Genomic DNA, 23,124 nt, shown 5'->3' with positions numbered 1-23,124 from the left:
TGAATGTAAACACGGGGCAGCAGGACTGGAGGAAAAGTGCAACTGTAGTTATGTTCATCACTGTATTCCCATAGAAGGGCACTGAAAAAAACTTGGTAGCTTCATTACCAGGAAACATGTTCTCCACTAGGAGAGGTCACTGAAGCCATTTGAGCTCATACTAGAATTATTAAAAGGGCTATTTGGTCCCCAAAAGTACTCAGAGCCCACTTCAGCTTGCCCCCAAGGCTTCTGGAAGGTGTGCTGGCGTTCGCACCGAAACAAGGAGGGGGATGAGGAAACCTTCCTCGCTCCTGGTGAGTGACCGCAGCAGAGACCCCTGTGGCAGGCGGTGTGACAGAAATACTTATGCTCCTGTCCCCTGGAAACGCAATAAGCCAAATTTTTCACAAAAACCAGCCCCGAGCAGCCCCGCCTCTGCATCCTGGCCGGGCCCCGGCGCCCCCTCCGCGGAGACCCCCGTACCTGGATCGTGGAAAGGCACCAACGCGAAGTTGTACAGCGGCCTCTTGGGTCTTTTGAGCGACGTTTCCAGGATCTTGGACGCCCCTTCGATAACTTGCACCAGGTCGTCGTACATGGAGCCGGTCACATCAAAGACGAAGGCCAGGGTGGAGGCTCCCTCCGGCACCTCCTGGCCGCGGGGGCACAGGGCGAACAGCAGCAGCAACAGGGCGCCCAGCGCCGCTCCCCGCGGCCCGCTGCCCACACCGAGAGCCATGTTCGCCGAGAAAGCCGCTTGCACGGAGCGGAGCAGCCCACCGCCCGCCCGTTCCCCTCAGCGCGGGGGGCAGGAAGCGCCGCCGCTTTTGTGTGCGGCCCCGCTCCGCCTTTCTCACCGGGCAGGGCTGGGGCAGCGCCGCCCCGAGGGAGCAGCCGGAGCCCCGGCCATGCCGCGGGCGCTGCTGCCGGGGCGGTGGGGCTGGGGCTGGGGCTGCCGCCTCGGGAGCTCCGGCTGCGGGCTGAGGAGACTCCCGCCCCGGCCCCGCCTCTCGTGGCCCGCGGCGGCCCCTGCCCTCACCCCGGGCCCGCTCCGCGCACCTGGCCGGGGCCGCCGTGGCGGGAACGAGGGCTGGAGGGGTGAGGTACCAACCGGCCTCTATGGCCGGAGCGGGGTCAAAGCACCACTCCGGCCACTTGCTTTCTCTTCGTTGTCCCATCTTTTTCTTGCGCCAGAGACCACCTGTGCCTGGAGCCGTGGTCCTGGACACAGTTTGGGGTCTTTTCTACCCACTTTAACAGTGGCTAGAGGAGCAGAGGGAAACTGAGGCTGGAAGGCGCCTCGGGAGGTGCAGCCTCTGGGTTTCAGGTAGCAGCTGTGGAAGTGTAAGCTGAGCTGAGAGGGGAACCGGGGCAGCAGCACATATATGAGCGATTGCAGTCACGCATTTATAGCAATAAAACAATCCCAAAGAATCACAGAATGTTAGGCATTGAAAGGGACATCAAAAGATCATCTACTCCAATCTCCCCACTGGAGTTTCTTCTCAGTGAGGGTGGCAGAGCCTGTCCCAGGCTGCCCAGGGAGGTTGTGGAGTCTCCTTCTGTGCAGACATTCCAACCCGCCTGGACACCTTCCTGTGTAACCTCATCTGGGTGTTCCTGCTCCATGGGGGGATTGCACTGGATGATCTTTCCAGGTCCCTTCTAACCCCTGACATTCCGTGATTCTGTGTGATTAGCACTATAAATGGAGACTGCAATCGCTCATATATGTGCTGCTGCCCCGGTTCCCCTCTCAGCTCAGCTTACACTTCCACAGCTGCTACCTGAAACCCAGAGGCTGCGCCTCCCGAGGCGCCTTCCAGCCTCAGTTTCCCTCTGCTCCTAGAAAGCATTCCTCTAGCCATTGTTAAAGTGGGTAGAAAAGACTCCAAAATGTGTCCAGGACCACGGCTCCAGGCACAGGTGGTCTCTGGTGCAAGAAAAAGATGGGACAACAAAGAGAAAGCAAGTGGCTGGAGTGGTGGTTTGACCCCGCTCAGGACATGAGGGAGATTAAATACAAGATGTTTCAGAGCTCTGTAGCTGTTCAAGGACAAAGCAGCATCCCAGAAGGTGCATCAACAAACCCATAAACAAACCCGTGCTGCTCCACCCGTTCTGTCCTGAGCCTCCGTCCCCATTGCCATACCCCTCCCCATCGCCATACCCATCCTCATCGCCATATCCGTCCCCATCACCATACCCATCCCCATCACCATACCCATCCCCATCACCATACCCATCCCCATCACCATACCCATCGCCATCCCCATCCCCATCACCATACCCATCCCCATCACCATACCCATCCCCATCACCATACCCATCCCCATCGCCATACCCGTCCCCATCACCATACCCATCCCCATCGCCATACCCGTCCCCATCGCCATACCCATCCCCATCGCCATACCCATCCCCATCGCCATACCCGTCCCCATCACCATACCCGTCCCCATCACCATACCCATCCCCATCGCCATACCCATCCCCATCGCCATACCCGTCCCCATCACCATACCCATTCCCATCACCGCACACACCGGCACCGCGCGCTGCGGAGGGCAACGTGACATCGTTTAACGCCAAATCAAGGGAAACCGCATCCTTTGTTTGCAGGGGGATGCGTGAGGCGGATGAGGCACGCGGCTTGGACCATAAAGCAGAATCCACCTCGTTTGTTTCCCTCCTTATTTTACTAATCAGTGCTAAAACTGCGCAGCAAAGCCCATTGGATTGCGACTGGAAAATTAATCGTTTAGAAGCATTGCTTATCCTAATCAAGTTATAAGCCTGGAATTGAATTATAAAAAACAGATGTTTACATTCTTTCTCCCCTTCAGCACTGATGTCATGAGAAGGAAGCACATAACCAGAGCTGTGCAAAGCATTCGCAATAAAACCCCAAACCATGGAAAACTTGCCTCATCTGTAACTCTGCTAACAGAAAACTCGGACCAGGTTTGTCAAAAATATTCACAAATCTTTTAAGTAGAAATGCCATATAACAAGAATATGTCTTTTGAACACCCTAGAGACTGGCAGCCCTTGGATTTAAGGATTTCCTTCAGTTCTTTACAGAGATGAATCCCTGTTATATTTCTCCTCACAAAGACAGCCAAAATGTTATTTCTGTCTTAAATTATTTCTCATTTCGATGTAAACAAGTTAGAACAAACCTAGTGTCTATGACAAAAATAACCTTATTGGATGCATAATGCTGCATCTCTAAGAAAACTGTCATTTAACGTGGGTTTTAAGGTACAACATAAAGAAAAAAATTCTCAATTTCGTAACAGTGGAGACTGATATTTATTTTGGTTGCCTAACACTTTCCACTATAAAATATCCTTGAAGCTTGGAGGCTCTAACACTATTATTCACAGCGGGCCTTTGAAATGTGCAGGAAGAAAGCCCTGTGGCAAGAGAAATGATTTTCTTTTTCTTCTCTAATGAAATTGTTTTCATAGTTTGTCAAAGAATCATCTATTAAAAATAAAATAAAAATTAAAAAGGCTGTGTTCCTTCTGACGTGCTCTCCAGTGAAGTTTTGACAGCATCTGTGTATACAGACATTACAGTTGTCTTCGACACTTGCTTCCTAATTTTGAGCATTTCTCACTTAACCTCGATATTCTTCTCATGCCTGTGTTGGGGCTGGAATTTGACATTTTGGTTATGTGATTTGGCAGCGTGAAAGAATTCAACAGATGTGGATCCGATTGTCTAATTCCTCCCCACCGCAGTCCCAGACTGCCACTCTGAGCGAGCAGCCTTGCCCCTTCGCACTATGTATTCATCCTGGAGAGTTGTAAATTATTAAAGAGTTAAGTCATTTAACTCCTCCTCTCTTCTTAGCTTATCTCAATTATAGAAAGCATAGAATTGGTATGCTGTGGGGAAAGGAGGTGGGTCAGACCACTCAAACCATTAGTCATGTAGAGCATTTCTCAAGTGTCAGTTGCTTGTGGTAGGAGTAGAATATATAGCTACTTATATAGCCAACACCACAAGCCTTGCCTTTATGGTTTCATATTAAAGGTCTGGTTACACCAAGTGGTACATCAAAACTTGTTTGTTGGCTGGAGGAAGAGCATATGTGTGCCTTCATGTTCTAGGGGATAGCGTGATATGCATTTCCACGGGAGCAACACCACACAAACCCTTGTTGTTTGCTCAGGTATTGTGGATAGCATCAAAACTCATAAGCATTGATAGGCGAGTACAAAACCTCCAGCTCTCCGACTCAGTTGTGCTTGTGTCATGTCATGCCATTGAATTAGTCTCATTTCCAATGGAACATAAACCAAAATAAAACTGAGAAAAGCAAAGGTGGTGTGAACTAGAGTTCTGTAATTCTCAAAAGCCAATGTTTCGAAGCAGCATAGACAGGATTTAATGATCTAATGTGTTGTTTTGTGTCTCCTTTTGAAATCACTATGATTCCATTACTACTCACTTTTTTCCTGTCTCTCACGTCTCTCATGTGAGTCTTTTTGATACATGGAACATGAATCCTTGAATACGGTACTTCAGAAGTTTGGGAAGGAAATAATGCACTTTTCACCCTTTGGATTTGCATCTGAATCTGTTCCGTTTTGTAGTTTGCAGCTAAAAATTATGACTACCGAGGAAAAAGTTGCCAGTTTCAGTCTCCTTCATAGCAAACAAAGCCTGAAGTTCCCATCTGAAGCAGAATATCCGAATGATTGTTTTCAAAGCCGATGCTACGCTGTAATTACAGAGCAAAGTGCTGGTAGCAAAGCAGATGCTCCTCCTGGGATCCCAGGGACCAGGCTCAGCAGGCCGCACTGCCGGAGCGCTTTCTCACGACACCTCTTTGCTGGTCAGCAAACTCTGCACGTACACCAGATCCGCGGGACTGTTCTGTCACAGACGTCTGACAGTATCCCCATGCGCATCTAAAGCTTTTATTCTCACTCCTCCTCAAAGTCCCATCCTGCCTTTTATTTCCGTTTTGTTTGAACTGGAGTCGTTCTTGTGGAAAAGAAGGGAATCGATGCTATTTGTTTGGGGTATCTGGCTTTGGCGCTCTCTGTGAGAAGCGTATATATTGTACAGTAAAATCTCTCCAGTTTGCAGAGTGTTTTCTCAGCCTGTCTTTATTCCTCTCTTTGTATTTTATGAGTATACACACTCTAGTCCTGCGCACAAGGGGTACAACTTGGTTTTTATCAAAGCCGTTGACTGTTCTGAAACTGAAAATAACATTTTGGTCCTCGAGTTGTGAGTTTTGAAGGAGTGTGCTGGCAGAACCGATGCTGCTTTTGGGAAGGATGGGGTTAAAATGCCATCCTGGAAGAGGAATGCTCCAACAGGAATTAGCAGGTGTGCTGAGGAGCCTGAAACCAGGTGAGGCAGCGTGCTGCTAACAGATCCCCAAGGAAAGGCAAACCAGGAGCAAAAAAGAGAAAGGACTGATGGATCCATCTTTGTGGCAAAATCCTCACATTCATCTGCAAAAACCATGAAGAGACCAGCACTACTTTTGGGGGGAGATTCTATCATGTGAATGCCGTTATATGAGGGTTCAGACTCCAAAGTGATCAAGTAAACACTGACTGTTTTCCAGCGGGTGACTCCTATTTATTCAGCCGTGCAGCTGGGCTCACATTTAGACTGGTGCGTTTTTAGTCCTCGTCTTATCTTTCTGGGACCAAGGCATTTGCCTGACAGAGTTAGAAGCTTTTCTCCAGACAGCATTTATACCAAATAATCTCAGCGCCTCTTAGTGTTGTAGTCACAGTAGATTCACATCTTCCTGAGAGATGCATTACATTTGCCAACCACACAAAACCTGTGACTTCATAGAAAAATGGCATGTATCTAACTTTTGTTTGACTTCTGAATCTTCAGAGAGGTCATATGTTGTAATTTTTCTCCCAAGTCCATTCCAGCATTCTGTCAGGATTGGTGCTTTAATCCAGATTCTGATGAACTGCAAGTTTCTGATCTCTACTTTTCCAAAAGGTTTGTTTGAATCTGAAAGGCAAAATCAAGCTCCAGGTTATACTCCCTACTCCTGCCTTTCAGATCTCAGTATAAAGAGATCAGCTGGACCCAGAGTTGTATTTTGAACTGCTCACACCTTGTCTGCCCGAATTGTGACCACCCAGTGTCCCATGGTCACTGTTTCCTTTTTAAACTCCATCTGCAGCAGCAAGAGCGCAGCGATGCTGGAATTTTTCAGGGCTTTGGCAATTTGGCTTTACAGCACAATCAGAGCACACAGGTGAATGCTGGCGATCCTCCTTGTTCTGCAAACATTTCTAGATGGCAAAGGCTTTTAATTGCAAAGACCGCAAAACCCAGACATTTTTAAGATGCCTTATGTTTCACATAAAAAGAATCTAAAAGTCGCACAGAGATAATCTTTTGCTATTTTCAATCTCCTCTGCCCCACGGAATTTTGCTTCAATATAAATGTCAATTTGATTCACAGGTCAACACATTTCAGAATATCACAGAATGGTGAAAAAGAGCTGGGCGCACAGGCAGTAAGTAGCTGTAGCAACTGGAGTCGTTTGTTTAATAAACCATGTGCCTGAGCCAAGAGACCGTTTCACCCCGCTACAGCACTGAATCATCTCTCATCTGCAAGCTGAAATCACTTTGCTTTTGGTTATAAAACATTTGTTTTATAAAACAGGTCATCCTGTGATCATGACATAGAAAAGTCAGGGGCCAACAGTTTGCTTTCTGGCTCCGAAGCGGACTCGCTGCCTTTATTCAGACAATGATGTATCAAGATCAGGACCAAGTCAGGGCCTGCTGTGCTACTTCCTTGCTCGCTTGGAAAAAGAAAAAAGAGTGGATAAAATGATGGAGGGAGAAATAGAATAATCCAAAGTATGGGGCATGTACCTACTGGACAAGGAACAAGCTCTGGAACCAAGAACAAGCATCAGGAGCAGAGGAAACAGCTGCAGGTTGCGCCAGAGGATGTTGAGGTTGGATCCAGGGAACAATTTCTTCCCGGAAAGGATTATTAAACATTGGAACGAGCTGCCCGGGGCACTGGTGGAGCAAAAGAAGCAAAAGAACCATGAAATAATGGGCGTTTTTCAAGATCAGCTCCGTGAAGATCAATAAATCCTATACGTGAGTTTTTAAATTTCTGCACGTGTTGATTATCCACAATTCCAACCTCTTTTTACTCACAGTCATGTCGTCATGCAAACCTTACTGGTGGCTGTGCATTAAATAGAAGAGTCACCAAGCCACCCACTTGATTTCTCCAAGAGATACCCATATACATACATTAAATTGCACTCATAACTTTCCGTCAGAAAACTGGACGTATAGATATATCAAAATGGTTAAAATCATGTCACAACACATTTGCTGCTTTCACCACTTGAGTAAATGCCTGTTGGACTGGGGATTTTTGCAAAACTCCTGCGGCGCTATTATAAAGGTATTCGAGCAATTTTATCATTGAAAATGATGGTATTCTCAAGAATTTCAAGATATTCTATTGGCCAAGTCAGGATTTTCAGCAGACTTTACAAACAATTAGGCAACCATGCCATAATATGAAAATAACTGTAGCGAGTTTAGGTTGAGCTTCAAGAACCCTATCTCCCCCTACTGGTAAATTGGAAGGAAATGTTTTGAAAATGAATTACAAAAAGCATGGATTTTTATACTTATTTAATACTTTTCTTTTACATTCTTTTACTTCTGAAACTCTGAAAACCTGCAAAACTCCCATCACTTTATGCAAACAGCAACTCTCAATATGAACTATTCTCCATTATCTTATTATTAGAGGCAAGTCACATGCGTAGAAGAACATCTGACCTTAGATATTTGCTGCAGTTCTAACAGAATCAGCCTCTCCAATCCCTTATCTCGTGGGCAAGCAGCGATATTTCCTGCCTGACAACCAGGATAAGTTCCCAAAAGAAGATGAAATGGCTTCAAGTATCATAATCCTGTGTTACAAAGGGCGGCCGCGTTGCCGCTTCGCTCCGCAGACCTCAGCTTGTTTCTGAGTCGATGACAGATACTGAAATAATAGATAATATTCCAAAGCGTCCCATTCCTCTCATACCAGGAGCTTTTCTCTGGAACGCGCTTGGCAGATTTGTAGCCCCCGAGCTTAATTACTGCACCTTGTGCCTTGGAATGAATTCTTCTGGTTTTAATTTCTTGGGAGGAGCTTGTTAGGGCGCAGCGTCCTATTAAGACTTCACGACAGAAAGGCTTTCCCATTAACAGCTGCCCTACAGGTGTATTCCAACAAAGCTGGACTAAAAGACACCTGGATTCATAAACCATGAATTCAAACTACTCCCTGAAACACCAAGGAAGTTCAGGTGTTCGTGCCATTCACATAAAAAACAGAATAAGAAAATAAATGTTTAGTTCTCCAGAGCTATGTGCTTTCCTCCTTTGAAACTGTCAAAAAATGTATTTTGCTTAAAAGCAAACATAAGTGCAGATTCCAGTCTGTGCAGGCTAAGCCTATGATGAAAACTACCTGGCATTGCTCCCACTACCTGTCCTCATCCCCATGGAAGTGTTAAGGAATTAGCTCACGCTTCTCATCTCTTCGTGTGTGTGTGTGTGTAGACTTGGCTGATTTAAATATTTCTCACATTATTAAATATCTTCATTTAAACTGCTTCAGCAAGACAGCACTCAATATCATCAGGCATGTCAAGTGTGTTTTCCTGGCATTTGAAGAAACCGAGGTCACACAATTTATAAGTTCATCATTTTTGAGTGATTTTTTGTTTTAGTTACAGTTTCAGTTTTTACATTCAAGCCCATATTGACCAAGGTGTCCCTTAAAATCCTGCCGACCTGAGTTAGCACCTACCAGTAGTTACCAAGCATAACTTTCCAAGACTAGAGGTAGTTGGAGAGCTAGTTTTACTACCAAGAGGCGTATTATCTGCAGTCACACTCTTCTTGGCATAATGGAGATGTTCTTAAAACTTGGAATGTTTTCCACCTCATCTTTTTCATTAAAGCCTGGTGCTCCTTCTACTGGGAAATAGGAGACTTTTGTCAGGTATATAATTTTCTAGGGTTAAAGTGAGGAGTTAAATAAGAATAGACTCGGGCTTTTATTCATAATAAGAATAAAAAGTCATTAATAGGGAAGTGGGGGTAAAAAGGCTTCCCCATATGAACAACAGTTGTTCCATGCTTGCACGCATTGCATACTCAGGTGGCTAATCCATCATTTATCATGAAGTTACCTGGCAATTTCCACCATGACCCTGTTTTCAGGCCTCCTTTGTATTGTCTGGCCTGAAATTTTCCAGATAACATGTCCGCTTTGAGGAAATTCTGTTGTTATTCAACCAAAAGAACCCAGGCGTTTCCAAGAACACTCACTGCCCTGGGGATGGAATGGATTTTAAAACTAGACCTATGCAAAGAGCCAAATGGTGCTACAAATACCACTCAGCATCGCTACTGGGGTGCTATAGTGCGTATATGCAATTATTCTGATTAGATCTCTGCTATTTCAGTATGCAAGTGTCTTTAAAAGCAAATAATCTGGCATATTAAGGATCAGACTTTGTCATTTAGTAGCCACCTCATAGTCTACTGCTCTGCAGGCTCTTCTCCCATATACAGGTGTAGAAGGATCTCATGTTCTGGTCCTGAAACACCTGTTTGAACAGGCAAGCACAGAAGAGGAAGAATGGTATCGTGTCCTGTGTTTAGTGACTGCATACAGAATTGTACAAGCTGTTGGTATGAGAAAGGGGTTTCTTTGTTGTTTGCTTTCTTTTTGCCACTCTAGAGATCAGGATGCTCAGGCTGTGAGCGTGTTAGTCCCTCAGACAGACTATAGAAAGGACCCGGGGAGGAAGGATGTGATATTTCCTAAGTAAAAACTCAAACAATGGACCTCACGAGGCTGGTGCAGCATGGCAAGAACCCCAGGTCTGAGCAGTTAAAGCCGGTTTTAAGCAGCAACAGCGATTTTCCTACGGTCACCAGATCCCGGGGCAGCTGTCAGAGCACAGCGACGGTCGCTGTCGCTAGGTCAGGACCTCCGTCTAAAATGAGATTTGCTAGCGCCACGTCACAGGCTGAACTTCTCAAGTCAAACTTGCAAGAGGGAAAGTTGGTTTGAAGCCAAACCACGGTGGCACGTGAGCCGAGCAAGCCCTTTCTACTCCGACTCAGCAGAGCATCAAGTGACGCTCTGGTCACTGCCTGTGGTTTGTCTCTGCTCCAAAAGAGTTAGCTGCGTATCTTCCTTGCTTTGTACAACTTGATGACAAGCCCTTTCTGAAGAACCCCAGCAGATCTTTAGAAGTTTACACGCTGAATAACTAACATGAGCTGAGCTGGGAGAACTAATTGTTCCTGCAACTACAGCTGCTGGCTTAGGCACAAGAAACATTTCTGAGTTTCTGCAAGGAAATGATCATGGATATGCTTAAAAAGATTAATTCCTATTTAAATTCTTGCCACGTGGCCATCTACTGAGGTTAGTTCTACCTCCCGTCTTCAAGCTCCTGGGTCCAAGAGTCTGTCTGTTATGTAGAGAGGGATCGGAAATAAAGCTGATTAATCTGAAATACAAATAATAACTTGTTAGTGGCCTGAAGCTCCAGGAGATTAACAAGCTTCTTCACTTCATTTCCAGCCATCTTTGGATCAGACTGTTGCTTTTTCTACAGGCAATGTGATTGTACCTGGAATAAACTGCTGCTGCAGTGCGAGAGACCACGAGAGGCTACACGACTAGAAGTAGTCTGATAAACTTTCTTATATTTCCTATTTGTGCACTTAATTTCCACTGTTGCGTATATTGTTATGTATAATAATTCAAAACCTGTAAGGACTGGAGACCTTTCCTTGCCAAGCCTTCAAGACTCACAGAAGTTGAGGGAGAAGGACCTTTGCATGTCTGTCAGCTACATTTAATCTAAATTAAAGTGAATTTTAACAGTTACAAAAGACACATATTCTATTTGCCCAGGCTTCCTGAGCTGTGGAAGAGATTTTCAAGACCTTCACACTTCAAATATAAATGCATGTATGTACAATAAAATTATTCCAAGAATGTAAGACAGCAGATTTCTTGGTCACGCTTCTTGAAAGCCAAGAGAAGATTTATTCCTGCTTAACAAGACTGGTGGCAGTGACACAGGGGCTGTGAATCGCCTGACAATCAGAGGTTCTCTACAGCCTTTTGGGGGTGGTTATTGCAGACACTCGAGTTACTATTTCTTGCAGTTACAGAGTTTTTATTGCTGCATCTTTTGTTCTTAGTAAAGGGTTTCTAAATCCACTTGTCAAAATAAATACACGACAGCAGAGAAACATTACTTTTAGGAGTCGTCTTCTGGCTTCACGTGTACCCTTCCAGAAGGAGCTCCAGCTGATCATTCAGAGAAGAATCTCGACAGAAAAGAGGCGCAAAAATACACCCTGTTATCCTGCGTTCCTGAAGCTTTTCTTTCGCTGTAACTACACTGATTCTATTTGATTTCCAGCTGTTATTTCTTGAAGGACACTTTGCTTTTTCATGTGCTGCTTAACCCATTCGAGATTTTTCTTTTAAGGGACAGTATAAATGGGGGAAGATGAAAACACGTGTGATGTCCAGGACAAATAGAGCTGTCTTTGGAAAGGCATTCTGCCTTGATCACAGTTTATTTTCGAGTGTAAGAGCGAGAATGTATAGCCAAACCGCAACCTTTGGCATCCAACTAACCTTTTCTGGTATTTGCCACACTACGACTCGCATGGTGTAACTTTTCCAGCACAGGCTCTGCAACTCGAGGATCTCTGAATGGATCTTCTTTGTAAATTAATAAATACTAGTATGCAATATCTCAAAGGTATTTTACAATAAGCTGTGCTGGAGATGGCATCATCAATAAACTGTTCTTGCATATCTTCAGTTAAAAAGTCCATCTGGAAACAGAAGGTTTACCATTCCTTGCAAAATAAAATATTCAAAGGTTCCAGTAACTGCTTTTAAACAAAAGCATTTTATTTCATGGATTTTGAGTTTGTTCTGCAGTGTTTTTAACTCTCCTTAACCGACGAAACAGATATCAGAAACCGCAAAGCAGTAGGATCTTGCTTTTGGGGCAAGGTATCAGATATAAACCGTGCATTGGTACCACTAAAACTTGTGGTTTAGTGATTAGCGATGTTTTCTATATATATTGAATGGAGTGTGGATGTATGAGCTCTCAAGACAATTACCCTCTTAACAAAAGATCCCGTTCCTTCCCTGATACACCTTTCGTTTCCCTTTGGGGCTTAGTGTTGCTCATTATCTGACACACCGATTTTGAAGTCATATCACATGCTTCAATGATGGAGTTACACTTTTATGAACCAGTTGGAAGCTTCTGCACCAAATACTGCTTACATGGCATTGTTACAGCTCTGCTTTCTGTGCAAAGTGTATCTCTTGCTGCCAGGACGTAGGAACAAAGGTATAGATTTCATATATATACAAATATATATATAATGCAAAGGCATTTCCTGGATCTCACAGTCCGGAACAAGGCAGCATTCAGATCAACCCAAAGGCACAACAACTCATGTATTAAGATACTGGAAACTGGGTAAAGAGCGGCACGACTGTCTTTGATCCAGGGCAATTTTGCCATTCGGGTGTGGGAAGAAAACAGGGATGATCTGTACAAACATGAAAGTTAGACAAAGTTCTAAGCGGTTTCCATTCTCACTGGATTGCTGCAGAAGGATAATATTGGAACAAATATTAGTATCTGTTAAACGTTTAGATGGAGGTTAACTAAGAAGTGTTCCACTGTTTCTTTTTAATTAACATTGATAACTATAGATTTTAGATTTGTCAACTTCTTTTAAAATTGACTTGGCAAAGATAGATATCTAGTTGGTTTTGATGTAGCTAAATCTCATTAGAGTCTTGATGAAGCTTGTGCTTTTTTCTTTTAGAGATCAAGAAAATGCATACGAGTTGAGGATAGTCCTGTGATCAGGGTACCTTGGGACTTCCAAAGATCAGTTTTATTTTATTTTTTAAACAAAGCTCTCTTCTTGGAATATATTAAGAGATCTTATGAAGCGGGAAGGTAGAGTTAGTACAAATCTCAGTGGAATACCAGTTTCTGTGATCCAACACAGTTTAGGTACATGTCTAGAAGTTACGTTAATGACTTTTCTTGATGTTATATATCTTAGATATTTCCCTGCAGTATTTTTCAGCTGATTTTCCCTTTGCCCCAGCATAAGGTTGTCTGTTCCGCAGTAGATTTGCAGTCCTGAGCTGCACTTAGGAGATGCCCAGTTGGGTACGGATACAGGATCACTCAGCCCATTGGCGTGGCCCGTCCACACTGACGGCTCCATAGCTCTGCTAAAGGTTAAGCAAAGTGCACACAAGGAACGCAAACAGCATCTTTCTCCTCTTCTGAGTCTCCTTTAGAAACAGGACAGAGAACGGAGCCACTGGTCGATGTGCACACTGTGGCTGGACACTCCAAATGTCAGCACTTCTCAGTGACATAAGCCATGGAGCTTATAGCCTGTGGCATTTCATCGCACACCAAGTGCTTTGACAATCCACTGCTTATAAACAGCACTGTGTTGTCTGTTAAACAGCAACACAATAGAATCCTAGAATAATAGAATCATTTTTGTTGGAAGAGCCACTCAAGATCATTGATTCCACCCATACCCCACCCCTGGCACTGCCCCATGTCCTGAGAACCTCATGTCCGTCTGTCCAGCCCTCCAGGGATGGTGACTCCAGCACTGCCCTGGGCAGCCTGTTCCAATGCCCCACAGCCCTTTGGGGAAGAAATTGTTCCCCAGATCCAACCTCAACCTCCCCTGGCGCAACTTGAGGCTGTTTCCTCTGGTTCTGTTCTCGAGTGGGCAACCACCACTGCAGTGCATCATTTAGCTCTCAGTAGGAATCCTCACAGAAAAGGCTGATGTGAAATTATATTCTGCCTTTGGAGACGGACTCTCTGTCTTAAAGCCACTGTTTTCCATTAACAGATACCAGACCAGCAAAAATTTTTACGAGGTGATCCCTAAAAAATCCCGATCAACATGAAGAAGGTATTCCGTATAACATACAATAATTGGAGACAAAAGCTTGGGTCTAAAACAATCATCTTTTATAGCATCCACCTTCAGCATTTAGTGGTAAAAGAATAACAAAGTGTTATAATACTGGCTCGTAAAACGTACTAGTGGTGAGTGGCCTGTGTGGCTCATTAGAAAGCCAAAGGGGGTTGCCTCATGCTGTGTGGTGGATATTTTTACCTTCTTACTCTTATGGGTGGACGGCCTGCCTGCTTTGCACCAGTGACGTTAAGCAACTGAGTATTGCCCTAACTGAGCTCATTTCTACCCCGACCTGTGAAGAAGAGGCCCGTGACAGCAGACTGGTCACCAACACTTGGCTATGTGCACACAGCATCTTCTGAGCACGGTTCCACACACACCAACCTGGAAATAACTTCTGTTTGTGTCACCTCAGCGGCAGCCTATGTGTTAGCACCCACCAGCAGCACCCACATACAGAATTGCTCCAAACCAACAAAGTATTAATTTGAATTAAATTTAGCTATGACTATATAATTTCTGTGAGGATGGCTTCTCCTTTTGTCCATAATTTTCTACTCAGGATCCGCTCGGAAAAGTGCCAGCATCAATAGTGTGACACACAGCTTCTGTATTGCTCCTTACTGGGTCCCAAATATGCTCGCAACTTTTCTTCTTGTCAGCTCTACAGCTTTTCTAGTTGTCAGCTCTAAAACTCTCCCTTTTGCTACCCACCACGTTTGTGTCACACAGATGAACCTTAGGACCAAGTCTCATAAGAGCCCAGGAGACCACTGCTTCAAAGCCACCTTTCTGTATATTATAGATTACTGTATACGTTTAAGGATTTGCAAAAGGCTATTTAGCAAAGTAAGAAGACAATTGCAAAGCGTACAGCTTGGCTAAGCTTCTGAATTAAAGGATATGAAAGCTGCATATTTCACAGGAGCAGCCACGAGGTGGAGACCTTCACAACGGCTTAGTCCAGATCTGAGAACACCCACCTGCTGCCCAGGCCGGGCTTTGCAGCACCTATCGCTATTTGTCCCGGCATGCTGGTGTTCCTGGTTAGCACCGGGACACACTCTGCCAGGTGCTGCTGTCTCCACTTTGCAGTCACATGCAGCAGGTGACGCATGTGAGAACGGCCCAGTCCTGCCCAGTAAGTCTCAGCTTCAGAAGGACATTCAGAGAGGAGAACCATCCCATTTGTGTTCAGAAACACATCCGTGCTGCTGGCATCCAGTTATATTTTATGATACAGACGCTTAGTTAGAGATTGGTGTCTTGGGGCTGAAAGACTTGCTTTTGAAAACACCCATTTAAACTCTTTATTAGGTTCTTATTCCTCTCAGTTTCCTTTAATTAACAAAAAGCATAGTGGGGGGGGAACGGGACCAAATGAATATAAGCCAGAATTGTTAGCTACAAACTGGGGACAGACTTTTTAGCAGGGGCTGTTGCAATAGAACACGGGGTGATGGGTTTAAACTAAAGGAGGGAGATTCAGGCTGGACATGAGGAAGGAATTGTTGCCCCTGAGGGTGGTGAGAGCCTGGCCCAGGTTGGCCAGAGCGGTGATGGAGGCCTAGCTCAGCTAGGACTGAATTGTTTCAAATTCCCCCCCATTTTTGCTTTTCTTTGAATTGCATTGTACTTTGTCTTAGCAGAAGAGCTTTACAGGAAGGGAAGAAAATTAGATTTAATAAATTTCTGTTTATTTTTTTGCTTTGACATTGTAATTTCGCAAACTAGGATTATAAACAGTCTGTATGTAGGAAGTAGCAAGCCATGGATATAAGCGCAGACTCTAGAATTAAGTATATTAATGTAGTGGGAAATAATGTTTTTTTCCAGCATTTGGGAAAATAATAAAGGGCTAAAGAAACACAGAAAGGTTCTCCTTCAGGAGGAATAATCTCCTTCAGCATAAATGGTCCACAAATTAGCAACCAAAATAGGCAACTACTACATGTTGACTGTAAAGAGCTATGAAATATGTAGTATGTATAATGCACAAGAGGCCTTCTTTACGCTACAAACCTCAGAAATCATGCTGTGAATCCTTCGGCACCATCACATCCGTAAAGTCAAACTCCTCTCCATGCCCAGTTCTTTCAAGCAAAACCTACTGTTCTCCATGAATAAACCCCACCACCATCCGATGCTATTTAACACAATTGCTAATCAAATACTCACAGAGTTACCAATCTCATTTTAAAACCACTTTAACATTTGCATCTCTAATGTGTTTTTTGCGTACTCACGACTGCTAAATGACGGGACGCAAATGCAGCTGCTCCCTCTCTGAGACACAATCCAACCCTTCCAGGTTATCTCGAAGGCACCTGCAGCAGAAAGGAATAGAGAATGTTCATTTCCATTCATCATCTTATATTTCCCTAGCAGATAATCAAATGTCCACTTTTCAATCAAGCGAAATGTGCTCATACACAGTGCTCTTGAGATGATATTTCAAAGCTTAAAATTTTGCACTACAACTATAGAAACACAAAATTGATGGAAAATCGATGTCATTTAAAGACACGAACCCCTCTGTAGTGCTGAGTATTATGATAAGAAGAACTGCAAGAAACAGGTACTCGGGGGCTTACAGAAGCTATGTTGGAGTTTTGTCTTGTGTTTACTTAGCTTAAGTGTTTTTTAACACAGAACATTCATTCTTTTCAATCAGCTCCACAGTCATTAAGTGCATCTACAGACCTAGAGAGGCATATAAAAGGAATATTTTCACTTTCAAGACAATGCAAACCCATGATGTCCATAGGAAAAGCATGGCATAGCCAGCTTTTTTTACATAAACCGCTTGAATTAACATTGCTATAGGATCATTATAATAATTGCAATGCCTCACTTAGGCGTTCCTGCTCCAGCAGGGGGATTGGACTAGATGATCTTTTGAGGTCCCTTCCAATCCCAAACATACTGTGATACTGTATCATATTCTTAACAGAAGTCACACTAGATCTACACTCATAAATGTGCAAGTCCTCATGTGCTTGCTCTAGGAAGCCAGGACTATCTCCTGACTCTTTCCCTAGGATGCAGAACAGGATTCCATCAGTTCAGCCCAGCTCTGGAGAAGAATGTTTTGCATCAAAACCCAAACGCTGCGCAAAGCTGCCATTGAGGCACGGCCTTCGGTAAGCGCCTGGTTGATCTGGAACATCTCAACTTTGTGGATGTCTCTGCAGAATCAGCTCGAGAGACACGAAACGGGTGGAAGACAAAGCACAATCTGCTCGGGTGTGTGTTCCCTAGAGCCAACACATCCCACAGAGAAAGGCGTCCCGTTTCTAGGACTGCCTTTGGACATTTGACAGAAGGAGATGACGTGTCGATGCTGTATAATTTTGGGATTCTTGAGATTTCCCTACGTGCAAGGTCTTCTTTTCTTACATAAATATTGCCAAAAATTAATAAGAAAACTCTTAATAAGGAAATAACAGGTGGCCGTACACAAAGCTGCTTGTGTCATTAGGCAGCTGGTCTTCTGTGCCAGGTGAAGTATTCATTTCATGAATACTGGATGTATATATTTAATAAAGCAAAGGCAAACCCTACTCCACAAAAGCCTGTCCTGCAACAGCAGCAAGGCACGTGTTTCCACACAACTAATTCGCCTCCCTTTACAATCAGTTTTATGTACAATCCGCTCTTGTATTCCAAACACACAGCGTCTCTTTCTCAATACCTGGTTTCATACACACACCACATATTGAAATCAGAAACTGATAATGTCAGGAGCTATAGTATGTATAAGGCTTTGGGTTTCTTTTAAACATAAGCAGAAAAGACTGCATAATATCAGATGGAAGCATAAAAGGAAAGGAACGGGGTCAATATATAATGGGGTCAATAACGGTGTTGGAGGGCAGATATGTGAGGTTGAGTTAGATCTTGCAAATGAAATGAAAATGAAAGATTTAAAATGAAAGCTTTAAGACAAAAAGCCATAAAAATAAACACATGAAAATACTGATTAAAGGAAATCCAGACCTCTTGTCTCACTGCTGCTCAACCTGTGGCCCACTAGTGTCCCCAGGATACCAGGCAAGTGGTTTCAAAGCCACTACACAGCAAAACAAACCCACGTCCACATTTCCACACGTGTCTGCAAACAAACAAGGAAACCAGAGGAAAACACAGGAACAAATGAAACCATTCAGGCTAATTTTTCAGCTGGCTGTAAATGTAAAAATACAGCATGAACTGCATTCATATGTTGGTATTTTCCCCCGAAAAAGGTAAGCAGTGCTTTTTAAAAGATTGAGAATCTCCTTCCACTGTGCACCAAGGATGGAATTGAGGTTCAGGGTGATATAGATACAGCCCCCAAAAGTAAATGAACATTTTGCCTCGGTTAGCAATAAAGTGATGACATAGATGGAGCAAAGATGCAGCAAATCTGTGGGGTTGGGGAGGGTTACTGTATCTCCAGAAAGAACTGGATGGCTCAGGATATTGTAGAAAAAATGAGACCACACTTCACAATATGAAGTCATGCACATACACATGAGGAGCAGTTATAAAACTTCCAGCTGGAAATAAGAAAGAGATAAAAAATTAGTCACTTGAATGTATTAATCTGAAAAAAAATATGTCTATAAATTGCTAATGTTGTGCAATGAAAAAAATGAAAGAGCAAATCTAAATATTGGCGTGTTAGAAGCAGTTTTCCATGAAAAGCATGGAAGTACTGGGACCGTTGTACTGACACTGTCAGACTTCATTTGTATACAATTTTAGTCATATGAACTTACAAAAAATGTTCCAAAATGAAAGCAAGAACAGGGGAAGGCTTGAAGAAAGACCACAAAAGGAGTCAGCTCACAGAATCACAGAATCCCAGAATGTCAGGGGTTGAAGGGCCCTGGAAAGCTCATCCGGTGCAATCCCCCCATGGAGCAGGAACACCCAGATGAGGTTACACAGGAAGGTGTCCAGGCGGGTTGGAATGTCTGCACAGAAGGAGACTCCACAACCTCCCTGGGCAGCCTGGGCCAGGCTCTGCCACCCTCACCAGGAACAAGTTTCTTCTCAAATTTAAGTGGAACCTCTTGAGTTCCAGTTTGAACCCATTACCCCTTGTCCTGTCATTGGTTGTCACCGAGAAGAGCCTGGCTCCATCCTCCTGACACTCACCCTTTATATATCTGTAAACATTAATGAGTCACCCCTCATTTACATTGGAAAAAGTTGTAAAGAAAGAAAAATCAAAACAAACAAACGAACCAACCTAAAACCAAACCACAAACAGAAGGACTGAAGGAAAGAAATCCTTCTTTAGGTTTGAGGTCATTAAGAAGACTGACAGGTCGTGAAGGGAGTCAATAAAAGGTCAGTTAAAACCAGAATCTTGGCATGGATATGGATATGGATATGGATATGGATATGGATATGGATATGGGTATGGATACAGATATGGATACAGATACAGATATGGATACAGATATGGATACAGATACGGATACGGATACGGATACGGATATGGATATGGATATGGATATGGATATGGATATGGATATGGATATGGATATGGATACAGATACGGATTTTTTTATTGTTCTCAATTCTCCATTTCTAGGTTCTGCCAGTTAGAACATTCAGGCATTTTCAACTTCAACACAAGAAGCATGAACACTTGTATCTCTCACTATGAATTTATCATGTTAAACACAACAGGCACAGAGTAAAACAGCATTCTCTTTTCTGAAGAAAGGATATCTTTTATTCTCAAAGACTATTTTTTTTCAGGAACTACCTTAAACATTTCCACTGCAGGAGTTAAATAACCTGGCAAGAGCAATGACCTGCCATATGACTTCAGCATCACTGGGATTAGATATTAAGTATGAATAATTACAGCCATACAATTTTCCTCTTTATTACCCAGATAGCTCCCTTATGCAACACAAATCTAAATAAATCTGAAAACAGTGACTCATACCGATCTACCGTGCACTAAACCCCATGGTATGTAACCCCATTGTTCCGATTTTAATAATTCCATTCACAGCAATCTTTTGTTCCTCTGCTTTGTCAGTCAACCCACTTTAATACCCAGAGAGGCTGTTAAATCTGGTAAGCTGATTTTTGCGGGGCTCATCTTGTTCCAAAAGCTTATTACACAACATAGTGGTGCTTTTCGTGGTACACGCTGATGGAGAATAGAATGGATACGTTGCTGGAGCATCAGGCTGCTTCAACCAAGGGACAAGTTCAAGTGAACAAGGTGCATGTTCACTGGCCACAGGTGGTACCCAGCCTCTGTGTTTCACGTACTTTTGCAACTTTGACTGCTTAAGGAAGATTATTTTCTTTGCAAAACATTAGCATGGGATTTATTGTTAATTGTATCAATCTACGTAACGCTCTTTTTGGTAAGGACAGACTTCAAAACTGATCCAGCACAAGTCACCACTTCTACTAAAAGCTCCTTTTGTGAAGCATTTCTTAGGACAGGCTACAGGATAGCATCTGAAATTCCAGACTTCTGCATACTGTTCTCAGCCCTGGGCCCTGGGTGAGACATTTAACCTCTTTGTGACTCAGGTTCTTTACTTCTTTGCTAAAGATGGCAACAGCAACTTGAGATTTTAATTACTCTTCTCAAGGTACCTCAAAACCAAAGTCTACCGTCTTACATCTCCAAGCAAATGCCAATGAAAAACTCAGCAATGAGTTTCCAGACACCGCATTCCCCAGAACAGAACCCCTCACACTGGAGGGGAGGTTGAAACTATTGGGTTTGTTCAGCTTTATGGGAAGTCTAAGGGGAGATGTCTACAAACACCTCATGGGAAGGTGGTGCAGAGAAGATTAAAGCCAGACTTTTTTGGAAGTGCACAATGATATGGGGAGAGGCAACAGACCCAGGTTGGAACGTGGGAAATTCCAGATGGCTTCCAGAGGTCCCTTCCAGTCTCAATTATTCTGCGATTCAATGACAAATTATTCCTTTCTTCTTAGATGAATATTCCAGGAAGTAAAAGAGCAGGAAAAGTTCATTTGTGCCAACACACCACCTCTCTCCTGTCCCCAGGCCTTTTTCCTATATTTTTTGCCAAACACCAAACAATCTTCTCCAGGAAAACGTCCAAGATAACTTCAACTTTTCTACTTTAATGGTGATTAATTCATTACCCGTTGAATAGCATTGTTTGTTTTCCCACTTCATATCATCAGGTAGAACTCTGAATATATAGTGGGAATCCAGACTTTTTTGCAAACAGTGAGAACAAAAGCCATAGACCCAAGGATGTTCATACTCTGATGATTTCCAAATATAGCACTAAATTTTGTGAGTTGGGCCATTCGGTGTTCTCACCCTGGAATTACATTAGTTACTGGCAAGAAGTCACAACTCATCCACACTTCCTGAATGCATTTGAGGTGCTATTTGCCAGCAGAGGTGTTTTAATTACCTTTTGAACCTGGTTAAACAATAATGAAAATAATAATGAAGAATAAACACAAGAGAAGACAGACTTGTTCATTTTCTTGGATCAAGGTGCACTGATGGTTTCATTTTGCAACAGTCCCAGTGCTTTCAGATGATGCATTTACATTAAAATAGTCTCCATTATCTCTCCCTTCCCAGAACTCTTATCTATTATATAACTTGTTTCATTTAGAGATCTCAAAGCGCATTTTATTCACAAAGATACTGAACAAAACAAGCAGTCAAAGAACTTGCCAAAGTCACAATTTGCAGGTCGTTGTTAAAACAACTCGGTACATCCAATTTCCTGCTACTGAGCCCACTCCTCCTCTTATCCAAGTAGCTGCCTCAAAACGCTGCACGTCTAGGAATATTGTAACGTAGCAAATCATTCTTGCTTCAACTAATGGAAGAGAAACTCAGTGCAATTCAAATGGCTGTGAAAACAAAAATGCCATCAGCAGCGGCTCATACAGGTTTAGATTATCTGCACTTCTATATTCAAAGCAGCATTATGAGTATTAAGGAAGAGAAAGAACTGGGAATGTTCCCAAAAGTTCGCTAAATCCTTTTCATCCCAAAATGCAATTTCTCATGCATATCTACACGATGAGCTCTGTATACAGAAGGGACACGACTCTGCTTTCCATGATCATCAACATGCTTACCAGAATTTTTCTCCCTATTTGCACCAAGCCATTAAAACGTGAGATAGGAAACATCGTGGGCAAACACAGGGGAACCTAACAGAGAGATTTGCTCTCTCCAGTTTCTGTTTGTGCTTCTCAAGCTCACTCCACAGTTAGAATTCTTTTTCCAGAGGTTAGATGATATTTGAATAATTGATCTTAGTTTTATAGGAAGATGGGCTCACAATTCCGTGACATAGTTTTACTTCTTTTTTTCCCCCTTTAGTTACTTCCAAGCTCCTCCTAAAGGGTATTAGCTTGATAGTTCCAGCTGATAAAGTTGTCCTGTTGATGCAGCAGGTCAAACGCAGACATTGTCCACGCCAATGGGTCTGTATCCCGCACTCCCCCTTCCACCAAAGTGGAAGGGTTGATGTTGAAATGCCTCATCACACACCCCATGTGCTGTGAATACTAACGAGGATTACAAATGTTTGTCATCTGGTGGGGCAGAGTCACCACAAGAAACCTCCCCACAGGGTTGCTGGTCCTTGGGCACTGCTGACTTGGGCAAGTCTGATGTAACGATGGAAAGTCTCTTTCTAATAACCTGCCTCTTCCCACTGTCTTCACAGATTTAAGTGACCATGTTGTTCTTTCAAAGCCCTCAATTTTTCTTCTTGTGTTGTATTTTTCAAACTCGATAGCCCACGGTGCAGTAGCCACATGCAGCAGAACTGTCCTCCCCTATCCACACTTCTAGAAAAGTTCTACGAGGTCTTTAAAATCTCCTTGAACAGTGATCATAGAATCATACAATCATAGAATCATTTTGGTTGGAAGAGACCCTCAAGATCATCGAGTCCAACCATAACCCACCCCTGGCACTGCCCCATGTCCTGAGAACCTCATCTCCGTCTGTCCAGCCCTCCAGGGATGGTGACTCCAGCACTGCCCTGGGCAGCCTGTTCCAATGCCCCACAGCCC

General features: G+C 43.6%; 1 protein-coding gene and 1 long non-coding RNA gene across 4 annotated transcripts in view; both read right to left on the bottom strand.

Annotated features, from left to right (window-relative positions):
- Positions 1–968, bottom strand: part of HMCN1 (hemicentin 1) — a 186,274-nt gene extending 185,306 nt beyond the window's left edge. For both annotated transcript variants that reach the window (XM_065072788.1, XM_065072789.1), the window contains exon 1: positions 466–968. In XM_065072788.1, the coding sequence (XP_064928860.1) occupies positions 466–721 (256 nt within the window). In that variant the 5' untranslated portion in view covers positions 722–968. The remainder of the gene's footprint in view (positions 1–465) is intronic.
- A 2,305-nt stretch (positions 969–3,273) lies between these two features.
- The window catches only part of LOC110361749 (uncharacterized), an 88,054-nt gene continuing 68,203 nt past the window's right edge, over positions 3,274–23,124 (bottom strand). Inside the window, exons 14-18 of one of the 2 annotated variants that reach the window (XR_010474412.1) lie at positions 18,064–18,178; positions 16,311–16,391; positions 10,480–10,553; positions 6,871–7,023; positions 5,754–5,988 (exon numbers count right to left, since the gene is read on the bottom strand). This is a non-coding gene — a long non-coding RNA (uncharacterized LOC110361749). Of the gene's footprint in view, positions 5,989–6,870; positions 7,024–10,479; positions 10,554–16,310; positions 16,392–18,063; positions 18,179–23,124 lie in introns of both variants that reach the window. The other variant, XR_010474413.1, reaches the window with a different exon arrangement.

This window comes from Columba livia, chromosome 8, assembly GCF_036013475.1.
Source record: "Columba livia isolate bColLiv1 breed racing homer chromosome 8, bColLiv1.pat.W.v2, whole genome shotgun sequence".
NCBI lineage: Eukaryota > Metazoa > Chordata > Aves > Columbiformes > Columbidae > Columba > Columba livia.
This window is presented reverse-complemented; position numbering and strand designations above follow the sequence as displayed.